The sequence below is a fragment of the Podarcis bocagei genome (genome assembly GCF_964188305.1).
Source record: "Podarcis bocagei genome assembly, chromosome: 14".
Classification (NCBI taxonomy): Eukaryota; Metazoa; Chordata; class Lepidosauria; order Squamata; family Lacertidae; genus Podarcis; species Podarcis bocagei.
In genome coordinates this window covers 3,068,579-3,093,037 of record NC_138139.1, presented here as the reverse complement: position 1 = coordinate 3,093,037, position 24,459 = coordinate 3,068,579, and the positions used below count along the sequence as shown (strand labels likewise).

General features: G+C 47.9%; 1 protein-coding gene across 2 annotated transcripts in view; it reads right to left on the bottom strand.

The window, feature by feature from the left end:
* ENTREP2 (endosomal transmembrane epsin interactor 2) overlaps positions 1 to 24,459 on the bottom strand; it is a 214,368-nt gene that overhangs the window by 6,868 nt on the left and 183,041 nt on the right. For both annotated transcript variants that reach the window (XM_081170598.1, XM_081170597.1), the window contains exons 5-7: positions 9,223 to 9,330; positions 1,517 to 1,680; positions 726 to 861 (exon numbers count right to left, since the gene is read on the bottom strand). In XM_081170598.1, coding sequence (XP_081026724.1) covers positions 726 to 861; positions 1,517 to 1,680; positions 9,223 to 9,330 — 408 coding nt within the window. The remainder of the gene's footprint in view (positions 1 to 725; positions 862 to 1,516; positions 1,681 to 9,222; positions 9,331 to 24,459) is intronic.

Sequence of the window (24,459 nt, the reverse complement as noted above, 5' to 3'; positions counted from 1 at the left end):
TTGGCCTGTGGCCCTCAACAGGAAAAAGGTTGCCCATCCCTGCTTAGGTTGTTGCTTGCCATCTGAGGAAAGGGCAGCAGCTCACTGGGAGAGCATCTGCTTTGCATGCAGAAGGTCCCAGATTCAATCCCTGTCTAACTATTCCTGAAGAAGAGTTGGTTCTGATCATGTGATTTATACTTGCTCCCCATTTGCATGGAATTACATTAGCTTTCCTCAAACTGTCACCCCCCCAAACTCCCAAAATGCCTGAGCATTGGTCATGCTGGCTGAATCTGATAAAAGCTGTGTTGAGCAGGTTGGGCACAGATGAAGAGTGATCAGATCCTGAATTCCTTGAACCCTTCTATCCCAGCTTGATCACTGAGATCACCAGCAGGAGTGTCGTTGGTCATTCCCTGGGCTGGCTCAATGGACAATCAGAAATGGAGCCTTTAGTGTCATCGGCCCAATCCTGAGATTCAGCACACCTTCTGGGGCAAGTTTCAAAGGCCTCCTGACTATGCAGGCCATGAAAAAGACATCTTTCCACAATAGTTACCTGATTTCTACTTTTAACTTATTTTTGATGGTTTTCGTTGTACAGTGTTATAGTTTATTGCTGTAAACCACTTGGATCTTTTTTATTAAAAAAATGACATAGCAGTATATGAATAATTTTTAAACAAACAAACAAACAAACAAACAAACAAACAAACAATCCTCCCACTTGTGGTCTCTCTCACCTGATTGGCTGGGCTTTGTCCAATAACTGCTTCATAGGGAGGGGGCAGCTCAGATGGATAGAGCATTCCAGGGCTGTTGATGGCAACCTCGTACAAAGCGCCAAAGGGTGAGTGAGGGAAGTCCAGGTGGAGCCCTCTAAACAAGCACACACACAATGACACAATAATCAGCAATAGAGAAAGCCATCAACAACTGGGGCTTTAACATTTAATCAACAAATCAGTTCAATCAATTAAATCAACTTTTGCTCAGATGAAAGATGTGACCTGATTAATTGGATGGCAGACATTTCTATAAAAAATCTGATTTCTTTTTGAAGGCAACTACTTCTTAAAAGTGCAGAGGACAAGCAACCCCTTAGCAGAGGCATCTCCCTTTCGCTCACCCACAGGAGGGAATGCCTCTTTCAAGATTATTCCTGCTATGATGCATTTGGGTCATCTAAAGACAAAAGATGGCATGCTTCTTGCAAAGGCATGCCAATTTACACTGTACTCAATGAATTAACTAAATGTTGTAGGATTTATCAGCTAAGACTTGTTTTGAACTTAAGGAACAGTCCTACTAAGAACCTATACAATGAATGGATGAAAATGCTGCCTATTTGAAGTGAGCCTGCGGCTCCCAAGAGTGCCTTGCTATCTTTCAAAGCCAGCAGCAGCCCTGGAAGAATCCCTCTTTGCTGTCTGGGGCCTGGGACAGGGCAGCAGACCAAGAACACTTTGCTGAGTACCAGCTCATTCATGCCTCTTGTGTGAACGGTTAGTCACAGGCTAAAGAAATCATTTACCTTTGTGCTTCTATCACAGGAGTGCATGTGTACTCGGGTGGGTAGTAGGGTGGGGGTGGAATTGGAGGGATGAACTCGTCAAAATCCAAGGTCTGGTGCCCCAAGATAGTCCCATGGGGCGTCATACAGTCAGGGTTGGCAGAATGAGACCTCTGCGGCAGGAACTGTGTGATACAAGCAGGAGATTCAAGATGCATTAGGAATAGCACTCAGTAGGTTCTAGCAAGTTCATACAGCAGGAGAAAGCACATCAGCTGCTAGTCAGAGCAAAAGGCAAAAACACATTTCCAAAGAACACCCGTATACGAGTCAGGAATCACTGCATAATGTATGTTAAGTTCAGCATTAGAGGGAATGGTACCTCCTTCTAATTACTATGACACACAATCAGGATCGTTATCTTCATCATCGTCACCCATTTATTTGTAAGCCCCTTTCCCACAAGATTTGGCTGTAGAAAAAAGCAGTTTACAAAAAGATAAAACAATAATATTATTAAGTAACATTTACAAGAATAATTTAAAACATACAAAAAGTAAAAATACTACAGCAGGTTAAAATTCACAGCAGCTTTCTAAGCATCTGAGCAGACTTGTCTAAACAAGAACGTTTTGAGCTGGCACTGAAAAGAGTAGAGTGTAGGCGCCTGCTTGATCTCAACAGGCAGGGAGTTCCAAAGTGTATGTGCTGCCACACTAAACGATTGAGTTCATACAAATGCAGAAAGGGCATTTTGAGGAACCTGTCGTAGTGCCAATTCTGCCAAATGAAGCACTTGAGTGGGCACAAGTTGGGTAAAGGTATCTCATAGTTTAGAGAGAGAGAGCGACAAAGAGAGGGGAGGAGGGAGGGGGAGTCTAGTCTAATCTAGTATATATTTTAGAAAACGATTTGTCCACTTGTTCCCTACGTTCAGCCACCTCTAGAGATATCATTGCCACTCTCAGCACAAGGGATCCTAAGGTGGGACAGTGGTCTTCATTGGCTTTTGAACTCCGTAAACCATACTACAACTAATACAGAATGCAGCAGCTAGACTGGTGACTGGGAGTGGCCGCCGAGACCACATAACACTGGTCTTGAAAGATCTACATTGGCTCACAGTACGTTTCCGAGGACAATTCAAAGTGACCTTTAAAGCCCTAAACGGCCTCGGTCCAGTATACCTGAAGGAGCGTCTCCACCCCCATCATTCTGCCTGGAACTGAGGTCCAGCGCCAAGGGCCTTCTGGCGGTTCCCTCACTGCAAGAAGTGAAGCTACAGGGAACCAGGCAGAGGCCCTTCTGGGTGGTGGCACCCTGTGAAACGCCCTCCCATCAGATGTCCAAAAGAAAAACAACTACCAGACTTTCAGAAGACCTCTGAAGGCAGCCCCTGTTTAGGGAAGCTTTTAATGTTTAATAGAATATTTTATTTTAATATTTTGTTGGAAGCCGCCCAGAGTGGCTGGGGAGACCCAGCCAGATGGGTGAGGTATAAATAAATTATTATTATTATTATTATTATTATTATTATTATTATTATTATTACTACTACTACTACTACTACTACTACTACTACTACTACTACTACTATAAATCATGACGGCAGACCAAAACATGACTTTGGATTGACTATACCCATTTTTGGCAAAGGCTTGGCTGCCTCCCGGATAGCACCTCCAAACTCAGCATGAGGGTTGCTGGGGTGCAGGTAGCAGTCTTTGTCACTGATTGGACATATCAGGACAGTGATTGACTTGGTATATCTCATATAGTATTTATACTGGGTTTTTACAGTTTTAGCTTAGAGGTGCTTTCTCCCATAAGGTATGCAGTGCTAAGTAACTATTACTCCACTGTATTACTTATTTTTCTCTTTTTGTCTTTCTTAATAGTGAGTGCATGGAGCTTCCCAGGAAATTGTAGAAACCAACAATATTGTGATTTTTAAATGGATAGTGTAATTTGTGAATTTCGACTTGTCACACAATAACAACAACAACCACAACAACTTATTATTTATACCCTGCCCATCTGGCTGAGTTTCCCCAGCCACTCTTCCGGCTTCCGGCAGAGTCTTCTATCTCATCTTGGGAACCCTCATGGCAAGTTTGGTGATGATATCACAAGAGGTGACCAAACCTATACTAAACACAGGTTGTGTCACACCAAAGTCACATTCTGGTCACCACCACCTTGATTCAAAATGGCATCCACCAGTCAAGTGATGACAACGACCACTGCCCCACCTCAGGAACCCTCACCCCAGTATCTCGAGAGCCATCCAAATACCGTATTGGCCCAAATATAAGCCACACTCCCCCCCCCCATTCTGATAATGCAAAGTTAGAGTGTGGCTTATATCCGCAACCTTAGGCAACCCTGCAAGTACCACTGCTGCGGATGGAGGAATCATAAAAGGGGGAAAGTCGCCAGGCAGCCTGTGCACCACCCCCAAACACCACTGCTGCAGCCGAAAAGTTTTTTTAGGGTGCCACTGCCTCCCACCCATTACAGGATAGATCTTAGCGGGGGGGGGGGGAGGAGCTGAGAAGTAAGCGCGCTGCAAACCAGCTGGGAAGTGGGTACGCCACACTCACGCCGCTGCAGGTGGACAACCACAAGGGGAGAGCACCAGGGAAGAGCGCTCATCACTTACCTGTGCCGGCAATTTTAAGGGAGCGGCTTATATTTGGGTATTGTCTTTTTTTCTTTTTACCCCTTGAATTTTAAAGGTGCAGCTTATTTGCGAGTGTGGCTTATATTCAGGCCAATATGGTACGTAGAGGACAAATTCCCCTAAAATATATAGTAGTCTTCCTTATCATTTTTCTCAAAGTTTGTAACTTTTTTCTCTACCTATGTAACAAAAAGGAAATAAGGACATATTTGGTTAAAAAAAGAAGAAGTTTGTGTGTGTGTGCGCGCGCTCTCTCTCTGCTGGCTCCAACATCCACTCCCTGCTCCCTAGGTAACACATGCCGTTCTTGACCTCCGCTCTCCTTGCCTCTTAGTCTTCCTGACACCAGTGGTGCCTTCAGACTGCTCACCTGGCTGCATACCTATCTTTCACTCTTCTCCTCTCTACTGCTTTGTCCGATTCTTTACCTGATTCCACAGCTTGCCTTGCCCCCAAGTCTGTCTCCACATTTTCCCCAGATGTCCCTATCCTTCTGGGACTCAGTTCCTAGGTCCTCTGGGTCATTTGAGACCACTATTCCCTTCCTTCTGGTAGAAAAATCATGTGTGGCTGTTAAAAAGGAAGTGTTTTGTAAGATTAAGCAGCAGGAAGCGCCAATAACTTTCATCCTGCACCCTAATATTGCATTCCTATTTCTAGAGCTGTGAAATTAAATCCCCATGAAAGTGTTATAAGAGTTATAATAAATCCTCCACATTTTTTGTGAACCGAGTCTCTGGATCCCTGATATATATTCTGAATTTAAGATATCACTTCCATAAGAAGTGTTGGAAGTCCAGTCTCTCTGGGAATTATGAGGCAACTGAACAGATTGTTGGCTCTTGGCTTGATTTCTGGCTCACAGAAGGCAACACATTTCTGCCTGTGGCAGGGTTTTGCTTGAGCCTAAGAGTTTGGCGTAGGGTGCAAGCTGTGGGTTGCCTTTGAATGAACAGTGCACAGATAATTCCTGTGCCTGAACACAACACGGACCTATTGACTCCCAGGCAGAGAGAGGCCTTTGCCAACACCTGATGCTTCATCTCTAGTGGGAGATGCTGGGGAGTAAATTTGGGACCTTCTACACACAAAGCATGTGTTCTGCTACTGAACTATGGTCATCTCTACCAGAAGATCTGTTGATGAATGTATTCAAAAGTAGAAAACTGAGAGGCAGGCTGTTCAGTGAAATGGAACCTAATGAGACCCACAATGAATTATTATTATTATACCTGTAGCTGACAACAGAAGCTATACAGTGACCACATACCATCATTAACTTCTTCTTACATTTGCTGATGGATACCATTGCTGGAACTTTTACAAGAGGTAATATGTCAAGAGTGCTTTAAGTCAGAGGGAGGCTGTGACAGTCACAATAAACAGCCCAGCATCATTACAGTCAATGGTATTCTCGTAATCCAGACATTGAACACAGTCCTTCAAACCTGGAGGTGGGGATGAAGGAACGGGTAGCACCCTCAGCGGGAATATCCTGCAACTGAGGGAGGAATCATAAACTTCCCCTGGCCTTGGGCCCTCTGGACTGTGCAGGGCTACAACTCCCATAATTCCTGGCCTTTGGCTATTCTGGCAGGGGCTGGTGGGAGTTGTAGTCCAGCAACTTATGGAGGGCACCAGGTTGGAGAATGCAATGTGACAGCAATATTTTGTCACAGGTTCCTCTTGTTAATTCCTACTTCTCAAGATACACTGAGCAAGTTTACCATATAGTTCAGGTAAGGGCCGCTCTCAGAAGAAAATGAGGAGTAATATTCCTTGAGGCTTGACAAGTAAGTTTAAACTAATCCCACTTCCAATCCTACGGTAAATTTAAGCCAAGCTTAGCAAAGGGTGTGATTTCTGGTTCAGTTCATGCCTTCAGATCAGCAGGACATTAAGCGACAGACCCAGGATACCACAAGCACAACTCGTAATTTAAGGGCAAAGAATCGATGCAGAGGGGATTACTGAGCATGCAGGTCGTAAAGACAGAAGGTGACTCACGAAGCGTGGAAAGAGATTGGATGGCCGTGATGATATATGCCAGTTTCGTGTTGCTAAGGCGTAGAACCGCTGACAGAGGAAGAAGGGTTGGCATTTAGGACGGATTATGTGAACCACTAAGGCAAAGGAGGATCCTCATTTGGTGAAAAGGTAGAACATAAGCAAAAATCTTAGAATTCTAGGGAGGGTGCTGTGGTGTTTTCTTATGAATCTGACTTGTTAACTTTTAACTTGACTGTCATGCTTTTAATTTGCATGAAAGGACCCTAGTGTTCCTTTGCCCTTGTAAGCTGTGTGGGCTCTGCTTGAAACCTGCCATGAGCAAGACCTGCTTGGCTCATCCTTCAAACACCCAGAGCCCCTTCATCTCCTCCACGCTGGAGAAGGGGAAGAGGGGATGCTTGGAACATCTGTTTCCCACAAGAGGGAATGTTCCAAAAGAAAAGGATGCTCTCACTAACTGTTCTAGTGCTTTTCACAAGGACACTTGCTTGGAACATGCACAACGGCTCAAGCTCCTTTTCAGAGGAAATGGAGGGATCTCCTTTATCAGCACTTTTTATCATGCAGCAAAAAGAAAAAGAAAAAAATGCAGAGCAAAAACCTGTAAAGGTATGGATAAGAAAAGCAACACCCCCTACCGCTCAGCATGTTCCTTAGCACACACGTACACACCAATCTCAGAACTTTTTCTACTCTCATTCCCATCAATTATTGAGCTGGACCTTAAAAACTACCTTGTTAACAACAAAGTTTATAAATGGGCCAAAAAACAAGCCATCGCCAAACAATTCCCTTTTCTTCTTCCCCTGGCTGATTCACACTTGTGTTGCTGTTTGATGTGCAGCACATAAGCTGTATCAGAGCAGAGCAAGGCTGGCCAATGTGGTGCCTTCCACATTGCCCTCCAGCTGTCTTTGGATTACAATTCTCACTATCCCTAACCATTGACCAGGCTGGCTGGGCTGATGGCAGCTGGATTCCCACAACAGCTGAGAGGCACCATGTCAGATACAGTACCGTATTTTTCCCTCTATTGGACGCACCGGACCACAGTACACACCTAGTTTTTAGAGGGGGAAATCAAGGAAAAAATATTCCCCCCCCCAGCCCAAAGAGCAACGGACAGGCTACGCGCTTCCTCTTTAGCCTTGAGCAGCATCTTTAGCCTTGCACAACGGGCTGGATCGTGCCCGCTGTCCACCGGGGCTGGACTAGATGACTCCTGGGGTTCCCTTCCAACCCTGCAATTCTGTGACCTCGGAAGTTGTTGGGGGTCTCCACCACTGGAGGCTTTTAAGCAGCGGTTGGGGGACCATCTGCCTGGCGTTCTTTAGCTGTGATTCCTACATTGTGAGGGGGCTGGGCTAGATGACCTTCGGGTGGCCCTCCCAACTCTATACAGTCCTACACTTCTGCGGCAGGAGATCCACAGCCACTTCACACAATGCCCACTTCCAATTTTCATTGGAGAGACATGTGGCTTCACTGTCTAGGTAGGTACCCCCCTACCTGCCACTCTTCCCTCACCCCACTTAAGCCGAGGGAATTCCTGCCCAGAGAAGCTCCCAGGTGAGGCAAGGGTTAAGATCTACCTCTGGTAAATGGCTTTGTATCCTCCCTCTTTCCCTTTTCTCTTCTTCTTCTATTCTAGTTCATTCTCTTGTGTTTTGTTTAATCTGTTTTTATTGTATACTAAAGTAAAAGCTGCAAAGTTTCCTTTTTTATAATATCCCCCCCCCTCCAAACTAAAACGTTAATCTAGATAAAAACACTGATCCAGAGGAAAATAAGGGGGTGGAGAAAGGACGAAAAAAGAAAAAGAGGTAGAGATAGAGAGATTTTTAAAAAGTTGGCTTCTTTAGCCTAGTGCAGCCTCCCGCGGCTGGAGAGGCGTGCTAGGCAAAAGAGGAAGCCCGGGCAGCGAGCGGGATGGATCGCGCTCGCTGCCCGGGCTTCCTCTTTAGCCTTGCGTAGCCTCCCGCGGCTGGAGAGATTACGCAAGGCTTTTCTAGAGGAGGGAGAAGGGACTGACTGGCCGTGTCAGTCCCTTCTCCCTCCTGGGGAAAAGCCCGCAAGATTGTGTGTGGCTCTTGGGGGCTTTTCCTGCTTGCCTCCCCCCCCTGCATTCGCTCCATAGGATGCACAGACTTTCCCCCTTAGTTTTTAAGATGGAAAAATTGCGTCCTATGGTGCGAAAAATACGGTATTTATTTGTTCAGTGCAGTTCTTTGGAGAATCTTAGAATCTATTATTCTAAGATGAGCCCTGCTGCCTGAAGGCTGCCTGGAGGAGGGATCCTACCTTAGCTGGGGAACTGGAGCTGGCAGTCTGGACTTCCCCCACCCCTGCAGGCCAAAATGCCAGGTGGGCACGACATAGCCAAAAAAGCCCCATGGGCCAAATGAGGAGGCTGGTGAGTCATTTGCCATGAGGGCTGAGACTGATGGAAGTTGTGAGTCCAGGAACATCTGGAGAGGACCAGGTTGGGGACAGCTGGATTACATAAGAGGAAATGGGAGCAATGAATACAGAATAGCAGCATTCAACAGTTTCTAAGAGATCAAATGCTGAATCACAGCTCAGCTGACGAGATCATCTGGAGGAGCATCATTGGTCATTCCCCAGGATCATTTGACATTGGCCCAGTCACGAAGAATGCTCTGCCAATAGAGATTCAGTACGTTTCTTCTCTGCCAGCTTTTAAATACCAGCTGATAACTTTTCCATTGCTCCAGGCCTATGCGCCAATTAAGAATACATCCTTCCATGATGGTAAATTGATGTCTGTTTTTAACTTATTTTATATGGTTTCCATTATAGTTTTATTGCTGTTAACTTTGGTGTTTTTTATGACATAGTGGTAAACAAACAAACAAACAAACAAACAAACAAACAAACAAACAAACACAAAGTCCCTGAAAAGAGAATCTGGACTTGCCCCTTGGTGAGCCCCTTTAATATTGCATGGATACACCAAGGCAAGGGGGAAGAGATAGACGCATAACTGCACATTCTCTTGCTGGAATTCACTTACCATTTGCAGAATGTCAGAGGAGACCATCTGCATGCAGCACATCGCAGTGGCCAGAGCACAGACAATAGTGGAGATGATATTGAGAGCACAGACGCTAAACAACAGGTCCTGCAAGGGGGAGACAGACAGACAGACAGACAGAGAGAGAGAGAGAGAGAGAGAGAGAGAGAGAGAGAGAGAGAGAATGTCACTCCTTATCAAAGCAAGACAGACGATGGGCGCTAAAAACATTTCCAGCAGATTGGATAATAAATGCTGTCAATGGTTATCTGCTTGATGTGGGTCTTTATTAGGCCTGTCCAATTTACACTGCACATAACCCTTTCATTCCTCAGAAACAAATGCGGGACCAGCCAGCTCCTAAAAAAGGAAAATGCATCTGTTTGTATTGCGGCCACAAAAGCATTCCAGCAGCAACTCTTATTACAGTCTTTCTTATTTCTTATTAGTCAATGAAATTCTGCAAGCATAATTCTGCAACATTCCTGGCTACAATTTGATTTCCTATGGACACACACTTCCCTGGTGGGTGGGTGTGAGCCAGATAAATCTGAAAGCAGCCATCCCTTAATTGAAATTGCTTTGGAAGGCAATAACTGTCTGCAAAGTGGGGGAAAATATTGTAAATTTAGCTGTGATTCCTGCATTGTAGGAGGTTGGACTAGATGGACTAGAACTCTACAGTTCTGTGATTCTATGAAACAGCTATATTCAAGGGTGTGAAGGGGAGCCACGGAATGCTCACAACCAGTCTTTCGTTGCCATGTGTGGTTTTCCTGGCCGCATGCTGGAGAAGCACCCTTGAGTCTTTTTCTAATTATATCAACTCTCCTGCAATAAAAAACCCCAAAAGATTCTTGGGGCATCTTTAACACTAACAAATTTATTTGGGCATAGGCTCATTCTTGGGCAGGGAGATAGCCAACATGCATAATGGGCTCTACACCCATCAGGCTTCCCGATTCCCTTTTTCAGAATAGCAGATGCCTTTGACAGAGGACAAATGCTCAGAGATCACATCTCAGTGGTAGAGCCCATACTTTGAATGCACAAGATCCCTAGGTTCAACCCCAGATACCTCCAGTTACAAGGATCACAGGAGGCTGGGGGGGGGGGGGAGAGACCCTTCTCTGCCTGAGCCCTTGCCAGGCTGCTGTCAGTCAGAGCAAACGGTAATGAGCTCACTGGACCTGAAAGTAACTTCATAAAATCAACTTGTTTTTGAAACTGGAGGGCATTTCAGAAGCAGCTGACTCACACTTGAGAACATACATAGGATAGCACAGGAAGCTATTAGTCCATCTAGCTCAGTACTGTCTACTCTGACTGGCAGTGGCTCTCCAGGCTCTTGGACCTTCCCAACCCTACCTGGGGCAGCTTCCTTCATCTCTCAAAAAGTCACTTATATTTCAACTTTAGATAAAGTGCAAATGTATTTAAATTTAAGCAGTCTAGTAATTGGTTCAATAACAGATTATTAGTCAACCCCCACCCCCTAAAAAAGGTTGACAACTCCTTCCTAACTTGGAACTGCCATCTTCCCTCCAGTGTGAGACAATGCCGATTCTTTAATTTTTTTGGTCATCACCCCTCAATTTGAAAAGATTTGACTGATACTTCTCAATTTTGCACCTGATGATGAACAGTGGTGTCCTCAAAGGGTTTCCCCTGCTCTGATTTCAGTGATGCATACAAAAGACTAAGCGGTCAAAGCACCAGGTATATAATTTTAGAGGAAATACTAAAAAATGTTCTGTTAATGCAACACCTCAACAGAAAAAGAGGCCTCAATGGAATTCAAGCCTTTGTCTCAAAGACAGGTGCAGTTTCTTATGTCTTGATTAGTGGAATAACTTCCACACTCGGCCGATGAATTGTTGGCTTGGCGAACTTACAGGTGTGGGCAAGAAGGCTGTTTTCTTCATTCACCTGGAGGCTGCTGGCATTTGAATACAGGGAGCTCCAAACTGACAGGTAGCAGGTTCAGTCCAGAAAAATGGGTCATCCGGGTTCCAGACATCAAAGAGGATGCAATGAGACTGAGTCTTCTATGCCCCAGTTTTTAGAAGTCTAGTTTCTTGCTAAGCAATTTATGAATCATATCCATAAAAAAACAATAAAATCAAAACACAGTTCTGAAGACCTCCCACCTTGTTGCTCCATCAGCCAGGCATTCATTCCCTGCTCACCTGCCACACACACCTGAAGCTACCCCAAAAGAGCTGCGTCCCTCCCGCTGCCCCTCTCATGGCCATCCCCTGTGTCAGCTGGGAAGGCAACAGAAGTGCAGCTCCCAAGACATTGAGGAGAACAAGCAGTTCAGCTTACAAAGCACTGATCCCGTTCCAGTTTCATGCCACCTACCCGCCTGTGTGCAGAAAATCTATGGCATTAATGAAATGCAGAATGGAAGCAGCAAGTGAAAATATGGGTGGCATTAAATCAACTGTAAATTTGTTTTCATGTAAGTAAAGGAAGGAAGGATTTTTTAAATCCATGAGCATCTTCTTGGCTCCTGTATCTTCCCTGAATGGTGATTTCTAATCATATATTAGGATCTTGTGCATGTGCTGCTTGTACAGAAAACTCAAGAAGGAGGAGAAAATTGCAGCTCCCCATTCTCAGGTGGAGAATGTGGTTGCTTGATGGAGAGAGGCAGAAACCTTTGGAGCACTTACCATTTGGCTGTTCTTTGAATGGCCCACTGTGGGTAAATCCCAATGTTAGTACTACTCAGAGTAAAACCACTGAAATTAATGGGCACATTAGAGTCCATTCAATTCCCTGAGTTTTCTTTTAGGATGAAGGAATAATGAACCCCACTGCACTCAAAATTATGAAATTAGGCTGATTGGTTTTGGTGGGTCTACTGTGTAGGATTTGGTTGTTGCATTTATAAATGTTCTTAGCTGCTTTGAGGACTCCAGTTAAATAGCAGAATATAAGTATAGGGTGGTGGTGGAGGAAAACCCATGGAGTTGTATTCAGTGTTAGTCACACTCAGAGTTGACCCATGGGCATGGTTAATAGAGGTCCATGGATTTGAATGGGCTTGCACCTGAGTAAAAGTTGGTTGGGCACCACCCAATGGTTTCTTGATGTGGGGAAAAGTCTTATTTCTCCCTGTTTTTGTGGAATTTCCTCAACTCTATAGGTTTTCTTCACCAAAATGTCCCAGATTGATGTTTTGTCATGCTATATCATCATCCTAAGGGTTTTTTTGTGGGGAAAGGATTCTGGTCCACATTTCCATCAAAATACTGATATCTGAAATAACAGACTGCTCCCCTTCCCCCATCTTCTTTTTCCCATTTTCAGAATTAATCTGGGGCCACCCACCCACAGCATAATTATAAAATTGCTCCCATACTTATTTTACAGGACTTGTGGGGATATAACTTGATATATTACACCCCTGGCATGCAAACTGAATCACCCTCTATAGCTGCCACTGTCCCTAATTAAAGACTGCTACTCCTAAAGTTAAGTGGCGCAAGACGAAGAAGAGAAACATTTGGAAAATTAAAGACATAAATTACGTTTTCTCTCAACCTTTTTCTCCTCCTCCTCCTCTCATTGACATATCTTAATTAACATCCATCTCTTTTTCAAGTGCTTGAAAGGAGGACAAGGGTCTTTTGATCCTCAGCAACCTAAGAACTGGAAATAATGCTTTGTTTCAACAGTGCAGCAGTCCACCATGTAAAACAAAACAAATCACAAACCTAGACCAGTGCAGCCTTTTAATTCAGTAACACAAAACCACCACCACAGACCACTGGGAACATGCCTCACATGCAGGTGTGCTCTGTTCCAAGCACAACACATTTCTGTGTCCAGAAAAACAGCACTTTCTATCTGTATATATTAGTCACCCTTATCTACTATATATTTTGGAAAATGATTTGTCCTTTTGTTCTCCATGTGTTAAGATTCCCGAGGTGGGATAAGCAGTTTTCACTGACTTTGGGCAACCAGCCGCCATTTTGAATCAAGATGGCAGACCAAAACATTGCTGTGGTGTGACCATTTTTTGATGTGACAGATCCAAACTGTACCGATTAGGATGCCTCTGAAGATATTGTAACCCCATTTGGTAGGACATTGCCAAATTTGGTATGACAAGCCCAACCTGCACCAGTTGGGATGCCTCTGGCCAACTCTGCATGAGGCTTCCCAAGGGGGAGGTTGAGATCTCCATTTACCTTTAGACTCCAAGCACCATGTGGGATCAAGATGGCAGACCAAATAAAGCATAATTAAACATCAGAATGCACCCCGTTTATTCATATTAATCACAATTTATGAAGTTATGCATGGCAAGGGGGAAGTGGAGAAAGCTTTTCTCTTTCTCTCTCAACACTGGAACTCATGGACATACAATGAAGTTGAATGTTTGAAGATTCAGGACAGATAAAATAAAGTACTTCTTCACACAGCATGTGGCTAAACTATGGAAGTTACTCTCCCAGAAGGCAGGGATGGCCACCAATTTGGATGCCTTTAAAAGATAATAAGACAAATTAATGGAGGAGAGGGCTGCCGATGGCCCCCGGCCACAAGAGCTATGCTCAACCTCCACAGTCGGAGGCAGCCCTGCTTTGAATGCCAGTTGCTGGAAGCCACGGGGGGGGGGGGGACTCTTGTGCTGGCTGGTCCTGCTGGCTGGTTCCCCACCAGGCATCTAGTTGGCCACCATTTTGATTCATTTGTTGTATTTATTGTACTATTATTGCTTTGATTCATTTGATCCTTGTTATATCCTTATTTTGTATGTGTGTGTGTTCTGTATGAGGAAGGGTTTATTTATTTGTCAATCCTTCACTATTCTCATTAGGTGCTTTGAGCTCAACTTGGTTGTTGAAAAAGTGGCATGCCAATATCAAATGAACAATCAAATTTCATTCTGGCTCTGTCTGTTTGTATTACATAAAAGGACCCATTTGGCTGAAAGGTGGTCCAGAAGTTCTATTGACCAATAAATAAATAAAGCACTCTCACATTTCTTTCTTGCCTGGCCCTCCTCTGCTCCCAGCAGATACTTGGGAGTGGGGGGGGGGAGGAGGGGGCACAATGCTTAAAATATCAATACAGTGGTACCTTAGTTTACAAACTTAATCCATTCCGGAAGTCCGTTCTTAAACCAAAGTGTTCTTAAACCAAGGCGTGTTTTCCCATAGAAAGTAATGGAAAATGGAAACAAAATGGAAAGGATTGGCATAGATCCGCATGTGGTTGTAAGAGCGATGGTAGCAAGAGATGCATGGCAGGGAGGGAAAGCAGAGCGGGGGTGGAGGGCGGTGGTGGTGGACGAGCAAGAGGAGGAGGAGGAGCACTTTCTTGGAAAGCTTTGGAGGCACTAAAATGTGCCACCGTGCTGGTTCCGTGCATGCGGAGGCCTTCTCCACTTCCGGGTGTCGGCACGGGGGGGGGGGAGTTGTACTCCTGCAATCCTCCCTTGCGGCTGCGGGAAACGCCGTGATGACCCCCTTCTCTACTGCCGGGCAACGGAAGTGTGGCACTCAAAACGGAAGTGCACCCCCGAACGGAGTATGTTCTGATTCCAAAAAATGTTCGCTAACCAGAACACCTTCTTCCGGTTTTGAAGTGTTCATGTTCCAAATAGTTCGTGAACTAGGCTGTTGGTAGACCGAGGTACCACTGTATGCAGTTGCTACAATTACCGTATTTTTCGCACTATAGGACGCACTTTTTCCCCTCCAAAAATGAAGGGGAAATGTGTGTGCGTCCTATGGTGCGAATGCAGGCTTTTGCTGAAGCCTGGAGAGCGAGAGGGGTCCGTGCGCACCGACCCCTCTCACTCTCCAGGCTTCAGGAAGCTATCCCAAGTCTTGCAAGCCCGGCGGGATGTCCCGCGGGCTCGCAAGGCTTGCGGGCAGCAGCCTGCACCCAAAAGCTGGGGACAGCGGGGAGGTGCAGAGCCGCCACCCCGCTATTCCCCGACCTGATCTGGAGGCTGGGGGTGGGAGAAGCAAGCCTGCTTCTCCCCCCCCACCATCCCCACAACCTCCAGATCAGGTCGGGGAATAGCGGGATGGCAGCGCTCCGCCATCCCGCTATTCCACGACCTGATCTGGAGGCTGGGGGTGGGAGAAGCAAGCCTGCTTATCCCCCCCCCCACCATCCCCACAATCTCCAGATCAGGTCGGGGAATAGCGGGATGGCAGCGCTCCGCCATCCCGCTATTCCACGACCTGATCTGGAGGCTGGGGGTGGGAGAAGCAAGCCTGCTTCTCCCCCCCACCATCCCCACAACCTCCAGATCAGGTCGGGGAATCGCGGGATGGCAGCGCTCCGCCATCCCGCTATTCCGCGACCTGATCTGGAGGCTGGGGGTGGGAGAAGCAAGCCTGCTTCTCCCCCCCACCATCCCCACAACCTCCAGATCAGGTCGGGGAATCGCGGGATGGCAGCGCTCTGCCATCCCGCTATTCCACGACCTGATCTGGAGGCTGGGGGTGGGAGAAGCAAGCCTGCTTCTCCCCCCCACCATCCCCACAACCTCCAGATCAGGTCGGGGAATCGCGGGATGGCAGCGCTCCGCCATCCCGCTATTCCGCGACCTGATCTGGAGGCTGGGGGTGGGAGAAGCAAGCCTGCTTCTCCCCCCCCCCACCATCCCCACAACCTCCAGATCAGGTCGGGGAATAGCGGGATGGCAGCGCTCCGCCATCCCGCTATTCCACGACCTGGAGGCTGGGGGTGGGAGAAGCAAGCCTGCTTCTCCCCCCCACCATCCCCACAACCTCCAGATCAGGTCGGGGAATAGCGGGATGGCAGCGCTCCGCCATCCCGTTATTCCACGACCTGATCTGGAGGCTGGGGGTGGGAGAAGCAAGCCTGCTTCTCCCCCCCACCATCCCCACAACCTCCAGATCAGGTCGGGGAATCGCGGGATGGCAGCGCTCCGCCATCCCGCTATTCCGCGACCTGATCTGGAGGCTGGGGGTGGGAGAAGCAAGCCTGCTTCTCCCCCCCACCAGCCCCACAACCTCCAGGCTTCAGGAGAGCCCCACCGCCAGCCCCACAAGCTCGGGGGACAGCGGGAGAGGCGCAGCGCGCCCTTCCCGCTGTCCCCCGACTTGGTTAGAAGGCTGGGGGGGGGAGAAGCCTGCTCCTCCCCGTCGCCAGCCCCGCAAACTCGGGGGACAGCGGGAGAGGCGCAGCGCGCCATTCCCGCTGTCCCCCGACTTGGTTTGGAGGCTGGCGGAAGGCTTCCTCCTCCCCCAGCCCCGCAAGCTCCCAGAGCGATGCCAAAGCTGCGCGCAGCTTCGGCATGGCTCTGGGTCCCGTTCTGGGGGAGGGGGAAGCTCGGGCTTCCCCGCCCCAGCCCCGCGCCTGGCGGGGGGGGGGGGGATAATTTTTCCCCCTTTATTCCCCCCCCCAATCTAGGTGCGTCCTATGGACCGGTGCGTCCAATAGTCCGAAAAATACGGTATTCCCAGGGGTTCTGAAAGGGAAGGGCAGCACCTTATATTTGCAGTCTTATGAAAGCCTTGCTGGGAGGATGACTGGAATCCAAGAGTGAGCATAATTCTTTCAATGAAGAGAAAATCCTGGGGCAAAGACATTGATAAGGTGATGGCTCCTCATAAATCTACCTTTTAAAAATAAATCAGGCAGGTAAAAGGGTCCCCCAGGAAGAACTTTGTTCTGCATGAATGAAAGACACCAAAGTAGCTGCAAACAATTGAATTCTATCCAGCCCTCCAGGTCTAACCCCAAAATCTCAGCCTTGTCGCTTGACTTTCCTAACATACAAAGCAGAAGGTTTAAAAAGCGGTCTGTTTTGTTCTTTGGTTTGGATTGTGGCAGGGACCGGGAATCTGTGAACCTGCAGATATTGCTGGATTCTCAGCTCCAACAGCCCTAGCCTGCATGCCCAAGGGTATCAGAGATGATGGGAGACAGCACTGAGCATCATTTGGAGTCCCTCAGGTTCCCCATCACTGGATTCCAGGGCTAGAGTCATGGGACGTGTCAAACCAAATCCACAAGACCCTGGAAACCCATCTGGATCATGTAAACAGATTTTGTCGCTCCCCAGCTGCCTTTGGCACCTAACTGCAGCCCCCACCAGCCCCCGTCAGCAGGACTATTCTGGCTGGGATCATGGGAGTCGGTAGTCTAAAACAGCTGGGGGGCTCCAGGCTGGTGAAGGCTGTTGTGCAACATGACGGATGTCAGGATGCCGCAACCTTTGGCAAGGGTGTGATAACAGCGCCTCTGCTAAACAGCCATCACAAGATAAAGCATGGGTAGGCAAACTAAGGCCCGGGGGTCGGATCCGGCCCAATTGCCTTCTCAATCTGGCCTGCGGACGGTCCGGGAATCAGCATGTTTTTACATGAGTAGAATGTGTCCTTTTATTTAAAATGCATCTCTGGGTTATTTGTGGGGCATAGGAATTCGTTCATTTCCCCCCAAAAATACAGTCTGCCCCCCCAAGGTCTGAGGTACAGTGGACCGGCCCCCTGCTGAAAGTTTGATGACCCCAGAGATAAAACAATCAAGGCCAACTGAGACAGGAGATAACCTTTTCTGAGCATCTTCCCCCATCCCAGTCTACTTAAGCAAACAGACTTACCGTATTTTTCTCTCTATAAGACGCACCAGACCACAAGACGCACCTAGTTTTTGGAGGAGGAAAACAAGAAAAAAAAAATCTGAATCTCAGAAGCCAGAACAGCAAGAGGGATCGCTGCACAGTGAAAGCAGCAATCCCTCTTGCTGTTCTGGCTTCTGGAATAGCTGCGCAGCCTGCATTCGCTCCATAAGACGCACACACATTTCCCCTTACTTTTTAGGAGGGAAAAAGTGAGTCTTATAGAGCAAAAAATACGGTAAATCTGTCAAAAATTGATTAATTGAGTTTATATCCCACCTTTCTCCCAGGGAGTTCTAGGTGGCTTCCATAGTTCTCCACCTCCTCATTTTATCCTCACAGCAATCCTGTGAGGAAGGTTAGGCTAAGAGGCCGTGACGGACTCCAGGGCCACCCAGAGAGCTTCACGGCCAAGTGGGAATTTGAACCCTGCTCTCCCAGGTCCTAGTCTGACACTCTGACCACCTCACCCTGCTGGCTCTACAACATGCGGTTACATCTCTCATGTTCAATGCTGAATGCCTCAGTGCTGTCAGAAGAATAAGAATGCTGGCTGATTTTTTGGGATTCTATGTCAACTTGTTTTTAACAGCAGTTTTTAATCAGTATTTTTAAATGAGTTTTAAAATACAGTTTTCTGTAAGCCACTTGGAGGTTTTTTTGATTAAGTGGTATACAAATCTTGTGTCAGAAATAGATAATCTACCACCTCCACTGATCCCACAAGACACGGTTTGCCACAGTCGTGGAAAGGCCATTTGAGGCACTGGCCAAGTGCTGCTGTCCGCCTCTGCTGAGTCCCTCCCCGTCTCCAGGGCTCTGTGCAGAAGGAACCCAAGAACGGAATCCTACAAAGAGGAAGCTAAAATTAGCAGGAAACTCTGAGAGGTTCAATGCTTTGGAGAAGGGCCTTAGTAAACTGTGATTTCAAAATCCCAAAGACCTATTTTGCAGCCTTGGAAACTTGAACAGACAAAAGTTACCAGGTTTCCTTTTGTTTTTTGTTTTTGCAGTACTGCATTCCATCAAGTGCAGCCTGTGGTTAATCCAAATCCAATCACACCATAACAATTTATCTGCAGAAAAATGACAGCCTAATAATGTGTGTCTCCCCCCCTTTTCACAGTCCTGAAACCTGTTCCCGTTTAAAAACATAAGTACATGCACAAAAACACTGCCAGCTTTTCTGGGCATCTAACATCGAACCTGATCGTTCAAAACATGTTTACTTCTCTCCAAAGCAATACCTTTTAAGACTTCAGTGGATGAACTTCCTCTATAATCTCAGGAAATTACAGTAATTTGCAAACATCCTTTTCCTTCTGACAGCATTTCTTTACCAGGTCCTTAAATGGTGTGTGTGTGTATGTTTAGAAATACTGGTGCCACTTTATAAATATTCGAGAAACACTCATGTTTATATCCAAAGGTCAGTTTTTTTCAAATTACACGCCCTGGCTTCTAATGGCAAATGCATCCCCCAGTGAATCTTTGTTTCCAATTTATACATCAATGTTGTGATTGAAATGTGTACTTTGAGAGTCTGTTTTGCAAAAGAACGTTATGTATATTTATTATCAAATTTGTTGGTTTTTTTATCTTTTCTTATGCATATTTTCTTCATGACCCCATGCTCTGGTCCATGGGGGTCACGAAGAGTCAGACACGACTAAACAACTAAACAACAACAAATGCATATTCTGATTGATTTTTTCTTTTTAACTGAATGCTTCTGTATCCTACCCTGGGATGCTTACAACATAGTTAACCCTAACTATAAATAGGAGGAATAAATGAAAAGCATTTATTCATTTATCTCATGTTCAAATATATAAAAGGATGTCACATAGAGGAGGGAGAAAGGTTGTTTTCTGCTGCTCCAGAGAAGCGGACACGGAGCAATGGATCCAAACTACAAGAAAGAAGATTCCACCTAAACATTAAGAAGAACTTCCTGACAGTAAGAGCTGTTCGACAGTGGAATTTGCTGCCAAGGAGTGTGGTGGAGTCTCCTACTTTGGAGGTCTTTAAGCAGAGGCTTGACAACCTCAGGAGTGCTCAGATGGTGTTTCCTGCTTGGCAGGGGGTTGGACTCGATGGCCCTTGTGGTCTCTTCCAACTCTATGATTCTATGATTCTATGATTCTATAAAACTGTTATATCATATTTTTCGCTCTATAAGAGGCACCAGACCATAAGATGCACCTAGTTTTTGGAGAAGGAAAACAAGAAAAAAAATATTCTGAATCCTAGAAGCCAGAATAGCAGGAGAGATCTGGGTTCTGGGATAGCCTCTTGCTGTTCTGGCTTCTGGGATAGCCGTGTGAAGCCTCGTCCGGGCAGTGGGAGGAAGGCTCGCCCAAGAGCCGCACTCCCTTTAAAGAGCGTGCGGAGCATGTGTGCGGCTCTTGGGGGCTTTTCCCCGAGGAGGCTCTTTAAACGGAGTGTTGATCAGAGCCTCCCGCCTGCATTCGCTCCATAGGACGCACACACATTTCCCCTTACTTTTTAGGAGGGGAAAAGTGTGTCTTATAGAGCGAAAAATACGGTATTTAGGTATTTATTTTATGCTATATCTCTTTTAGCAATAAAAAGAATTCAATCTCATAGCACACTTATGCTGGAGTGCTTATTTTGTTGCAGACTCTACTGTCTATAGTGCTTTTTGAATTTTCTGCATTTCAGAAGCACTGCAAATTGCAAAAGGTTCTGGGGCATGCTTGCTCTCTCTCCCCCTCTCACTGTGTGTGTGTGTGTGTGTGTGTGTGTGTGTGTGTACAGTCCGTTTTACAGAGAATACTGGCCAAGCCTTTGAGTGCCTGTCTGCTGCTCCCAGCCCTGGCCAGCAAGAACAATGATCAGGAACACTCGGTTTCAGTGCCCCAGAGATACCTAGGCCACTTCCAGCTTTAGGCAGAATAAAAAATTAAAAACAAAACAAAATAGCACCACACACCAAAGAAGTGAGACATAATTAAATATGGTGAAATATCTGTGAACAAAAAACAACCATGTCTTTTACCAAATCATACCTCTCATTTGCTTAAATTTTCAGCTCTAAGCTGAGAGTGTGTATCACATTTTGGTCTGCTGCAGGTAGAAACAAGTTGAGAGAAGAATCAAATACCCCCCAAAATAAGGACTACCGTATTTTTCACTCTATAAGACGTACCAGACTGAAATATACTCAGAGTCGCAAAGTGATTTCGTGCTCTTTATTCAGCTCATAGTGGTGAGGAGGAATGAATGAATGTCCCCTCAAAGTATCTGCTTTATATACATTATTTACACAATGGGCTGCACATGATTGGTTAATTCTGGAATTCTACTGTAAGCCAATCAGGTTGTGGATTCACTTGTATCTGGAGTATGATTGGGTGGTTCCTGCCAACCAATCATACTGCTGCATTGTTCTTGGACCAATCAGACTGCTGCAATTTGGATCCTATTGTTCTAGGACCAATCAGACTGCTTCAGTTTGGGTCCTACTCAACTCAATACATAACACCCCTCCCCTCTAAGTTCCAGTCCTGCCCGGGAGGTCACATTCATAGTCCTCGAGGTACGCCGGCGGCCTACGTGTGCGTTGCGGCCTGTGGTGTTCCCTGGTCCGGGGTTCAGGTTCTGGCTCGTGTTCCAAGGATGCTGGCTGTGATGGGGCTGTTTGGTCTGGTGCAACCGGCTCGCTCAGTCGTGGTTCTGGTTCCGGTGTCCTTTCGGCCTCGCGGGTCCTCTCTGTATTTACTGATTCTGCCTCTCCTGCTGGCCCCTCCTGCTCTATGGGCCTCACTGCCCCGCTGTTCCCTTGAGACTCCTCTGACCTGTCCTCCTCCTGGTTTTCTCCCGGGAATCGTCGCCGTATCTGGTCGCAGTGGCGGCGCCAGCATTGCCCCCCATCCGTTAGCACCTCGTACGACACGGGGCCAGTGACCCTGGTGACTATGGCGGGTACCCATGCAGGGCCTGCCCCAAAATTCTTTGCGTACACTGGGTCCTGGGCCTCGAAGGTCCGGGGGTTCCTGCCTTCCCCCACCACTACCTCATCCTGAGCTCTATCGGGGTGAAGGCGGTCCAATCTGATTGCAAGGCACCGACCCATTAGTAGTTCAGCAGGGCTCCAGCCAGTCGTTGAGCTGGGGGTGATGTGCTGTGCTAGGAGGAATGTGGCAAGGCGGTACTCCCAATCCCCTTGCGTCATGCGGCGAAGGGTGTCCTTGGTGGTCTGCACCATGCGTTCTGCTTGGCCATTGGTGGCAGGGTGGAATGGCGCCGAACGGATGTGGCGGATGGCGTTCTGCGCTGTGAAGGTTTGGAATTCTCCTGACGTAAATGCAGTCCCGTTGTCTGAGACGAGAGTGTCAGGGAGCCCATGGGTTGCAAACAGCCTGCGTAGTACCCGGATGGCTGCGGACGTGGAAGTGGACGGTACCAGTGCGACTTCCAGCCATTTGGTGTAGGAGTCCACCACTATGAAGAATGTTTTCCCCTGAAAGGGGCCAGCGAAGTCCACATGCAGGCGTGACCATGGTGCTCGGGCGGACTCCCAGGACTGGACTGGGGCCCTTGGGGGATCTGGGCGGGATTCTTAGCAGGCCTGGCAGTGTTTGACCCAGGCCTCTATCTCTCCGTCGATCCCTGGCCACCACACATAACTCCTGGCAAGGGCCTTCATTCTTACTACCCCTGGGTGTGTCTCGTGTAGGGCTGTGAGGACCCTTTTGCGGAGGGGCTGGGGAACAACGACTCTGCTTCCCCATTACAGGCACCCCTTGTGGGCCAACAGTTCATGTTTGCGGGTTGTGTAGCCAGCGAATTCTGGCCCAGGGCTGCTGCTGGGCCATCCCCTCCACACCCAGTCCAGGACCCGGGAGATGACCCTATCTTTCTTGGAATGGTGTGCAACTTCTTGTGCCTGAATGGGGCGGTCGGGAAGCAGCTCCAGGCTCATAACCTCTTGTGCAGGTGCTGGGTCGGGGCCTGTTTCCGGTAGTGGTAGCCTGCTGAGGGCGTCCGCATGGCCCATTGCCTTCCCCGGGCGGTGAATCAGTGCATACTGGTAGCTGGCAAGGAAAATTGACCACCTGAGGACGCGAGGAGACAGCACTTGGGGGGTCTGCTTTTCGGGGGCAAACAAGCCAAGCAACGGCTTGTGGTCAGTCACCACGGTGAAGGGCCGCCCGTACAAGAAATCATGGAATTTTTTTACTCCCTTCACGATTGCCATACCCTCCTTGTCTATTTGCGAGTAGTTCCGCTCGGTTGCGTTGAGTGTCTGGGAAAAGTATGCCACCGGTACCTCTCTTCCATCCGGGAGTTGGTGTCCCAGGACAGCGCCAATGCCATAGGGCGAGGCGTCGCATGCTAGCACCACCGGCAGCCTCTCGTCGAAGTGTGCCAAGACCGAGTTTGAGACAAGCAAGTCCTTGACTGCCTGGAATGCAGCCTCCTGGCGCTGGCCCCACACCCAAGGGGCCCGCTTGTCCAGGAGTCTGTGTAGGGGCTCTGCTACCGCCGCCTTGTGGGGAAGGAAGGAATGGTAAAAGTTCAATAGTCCCAAGAAGGCCTGAAGTTCAGTCTTGCTCTTGGGTGCTGGGGCATCACAAATGGCCTGTACCTTGTCCCCAGTCGGGTGGACCCCTTCTGCGTCCACCATAAATCCCAGAAAGTCCACCTGAGGCACTCCTAGTAGACATTTTTCCCGCTTCACCTTGAGACCCGCCGTCTGGAAACGGTGCAGAACAGTGCGGAGGCGGTCCTCAAACTCCTCTGGTGTGGGCCCGGCAATCAACACATCATCGAAGAAGGGGGTGACGCCAGGAATCCCTTTAAGGAGTGAGTCCATTAGATTCTGGAATATGCCTGGTGCCACACTGACACCGAATTGCAGCCGTTTTACCCTGAACGCTCCTCTGTGCGTCACAATCGTCTGTGCCTCTGCTGTGGCCTCATCTACTGGCAGCTGTTGATATGCTTGGGCCAAGTCCAGCTTGCCAAAAATTTTTGACCCAGCCAGGGTGGCAAGGACATGGCTGACCACTGGCACTGGGTATGCATGGGCCGTGAGGGCCTTGTTTATGGTACATTTGTAGTCTGCGCAGATGCGGACCGAACCATTCGGCTTGACGGGTGTGACGATTGGGGTTTCCCAAGGGGCATTAGGCACCGGCTCCAGCACTCCTTGCTCCACGAGCCGGTCCAATTCCTCATCTATACGGGGTTTCAGGGCGAACGGGACCCCGGCGGGCCTTGAGCCTGACCGGTCGTACTGCGGGGTCAAGCTGTAGAGCAATGGGGGGGCCCGTATACTGTCCCAATTTCCCATCGAAAACCCCTGGAAATTCCTTGCAGATGGCGTCCACGTCCACTTGTAAGGTAGTGTGGTTCACCCCGGTGATGGCTAGCCCCAGTGGTCCAAACCATGCCAATCCCAGTAAGCTAATGTAGGGGCCCTTGACCACGAGCAAGTCCAGTTGCCGCGTCCGCCCTCGGTATTGCACCCTGAAGGTCCCCACCCCCATTGTGGGGACCTTACGTTTCTGGAAGTCCCGGAGGGTGAATGGGGCTGGCCTGAGTTTGGGACCCCCAGTAGGACACAGTTTCCTTAAGGTCCT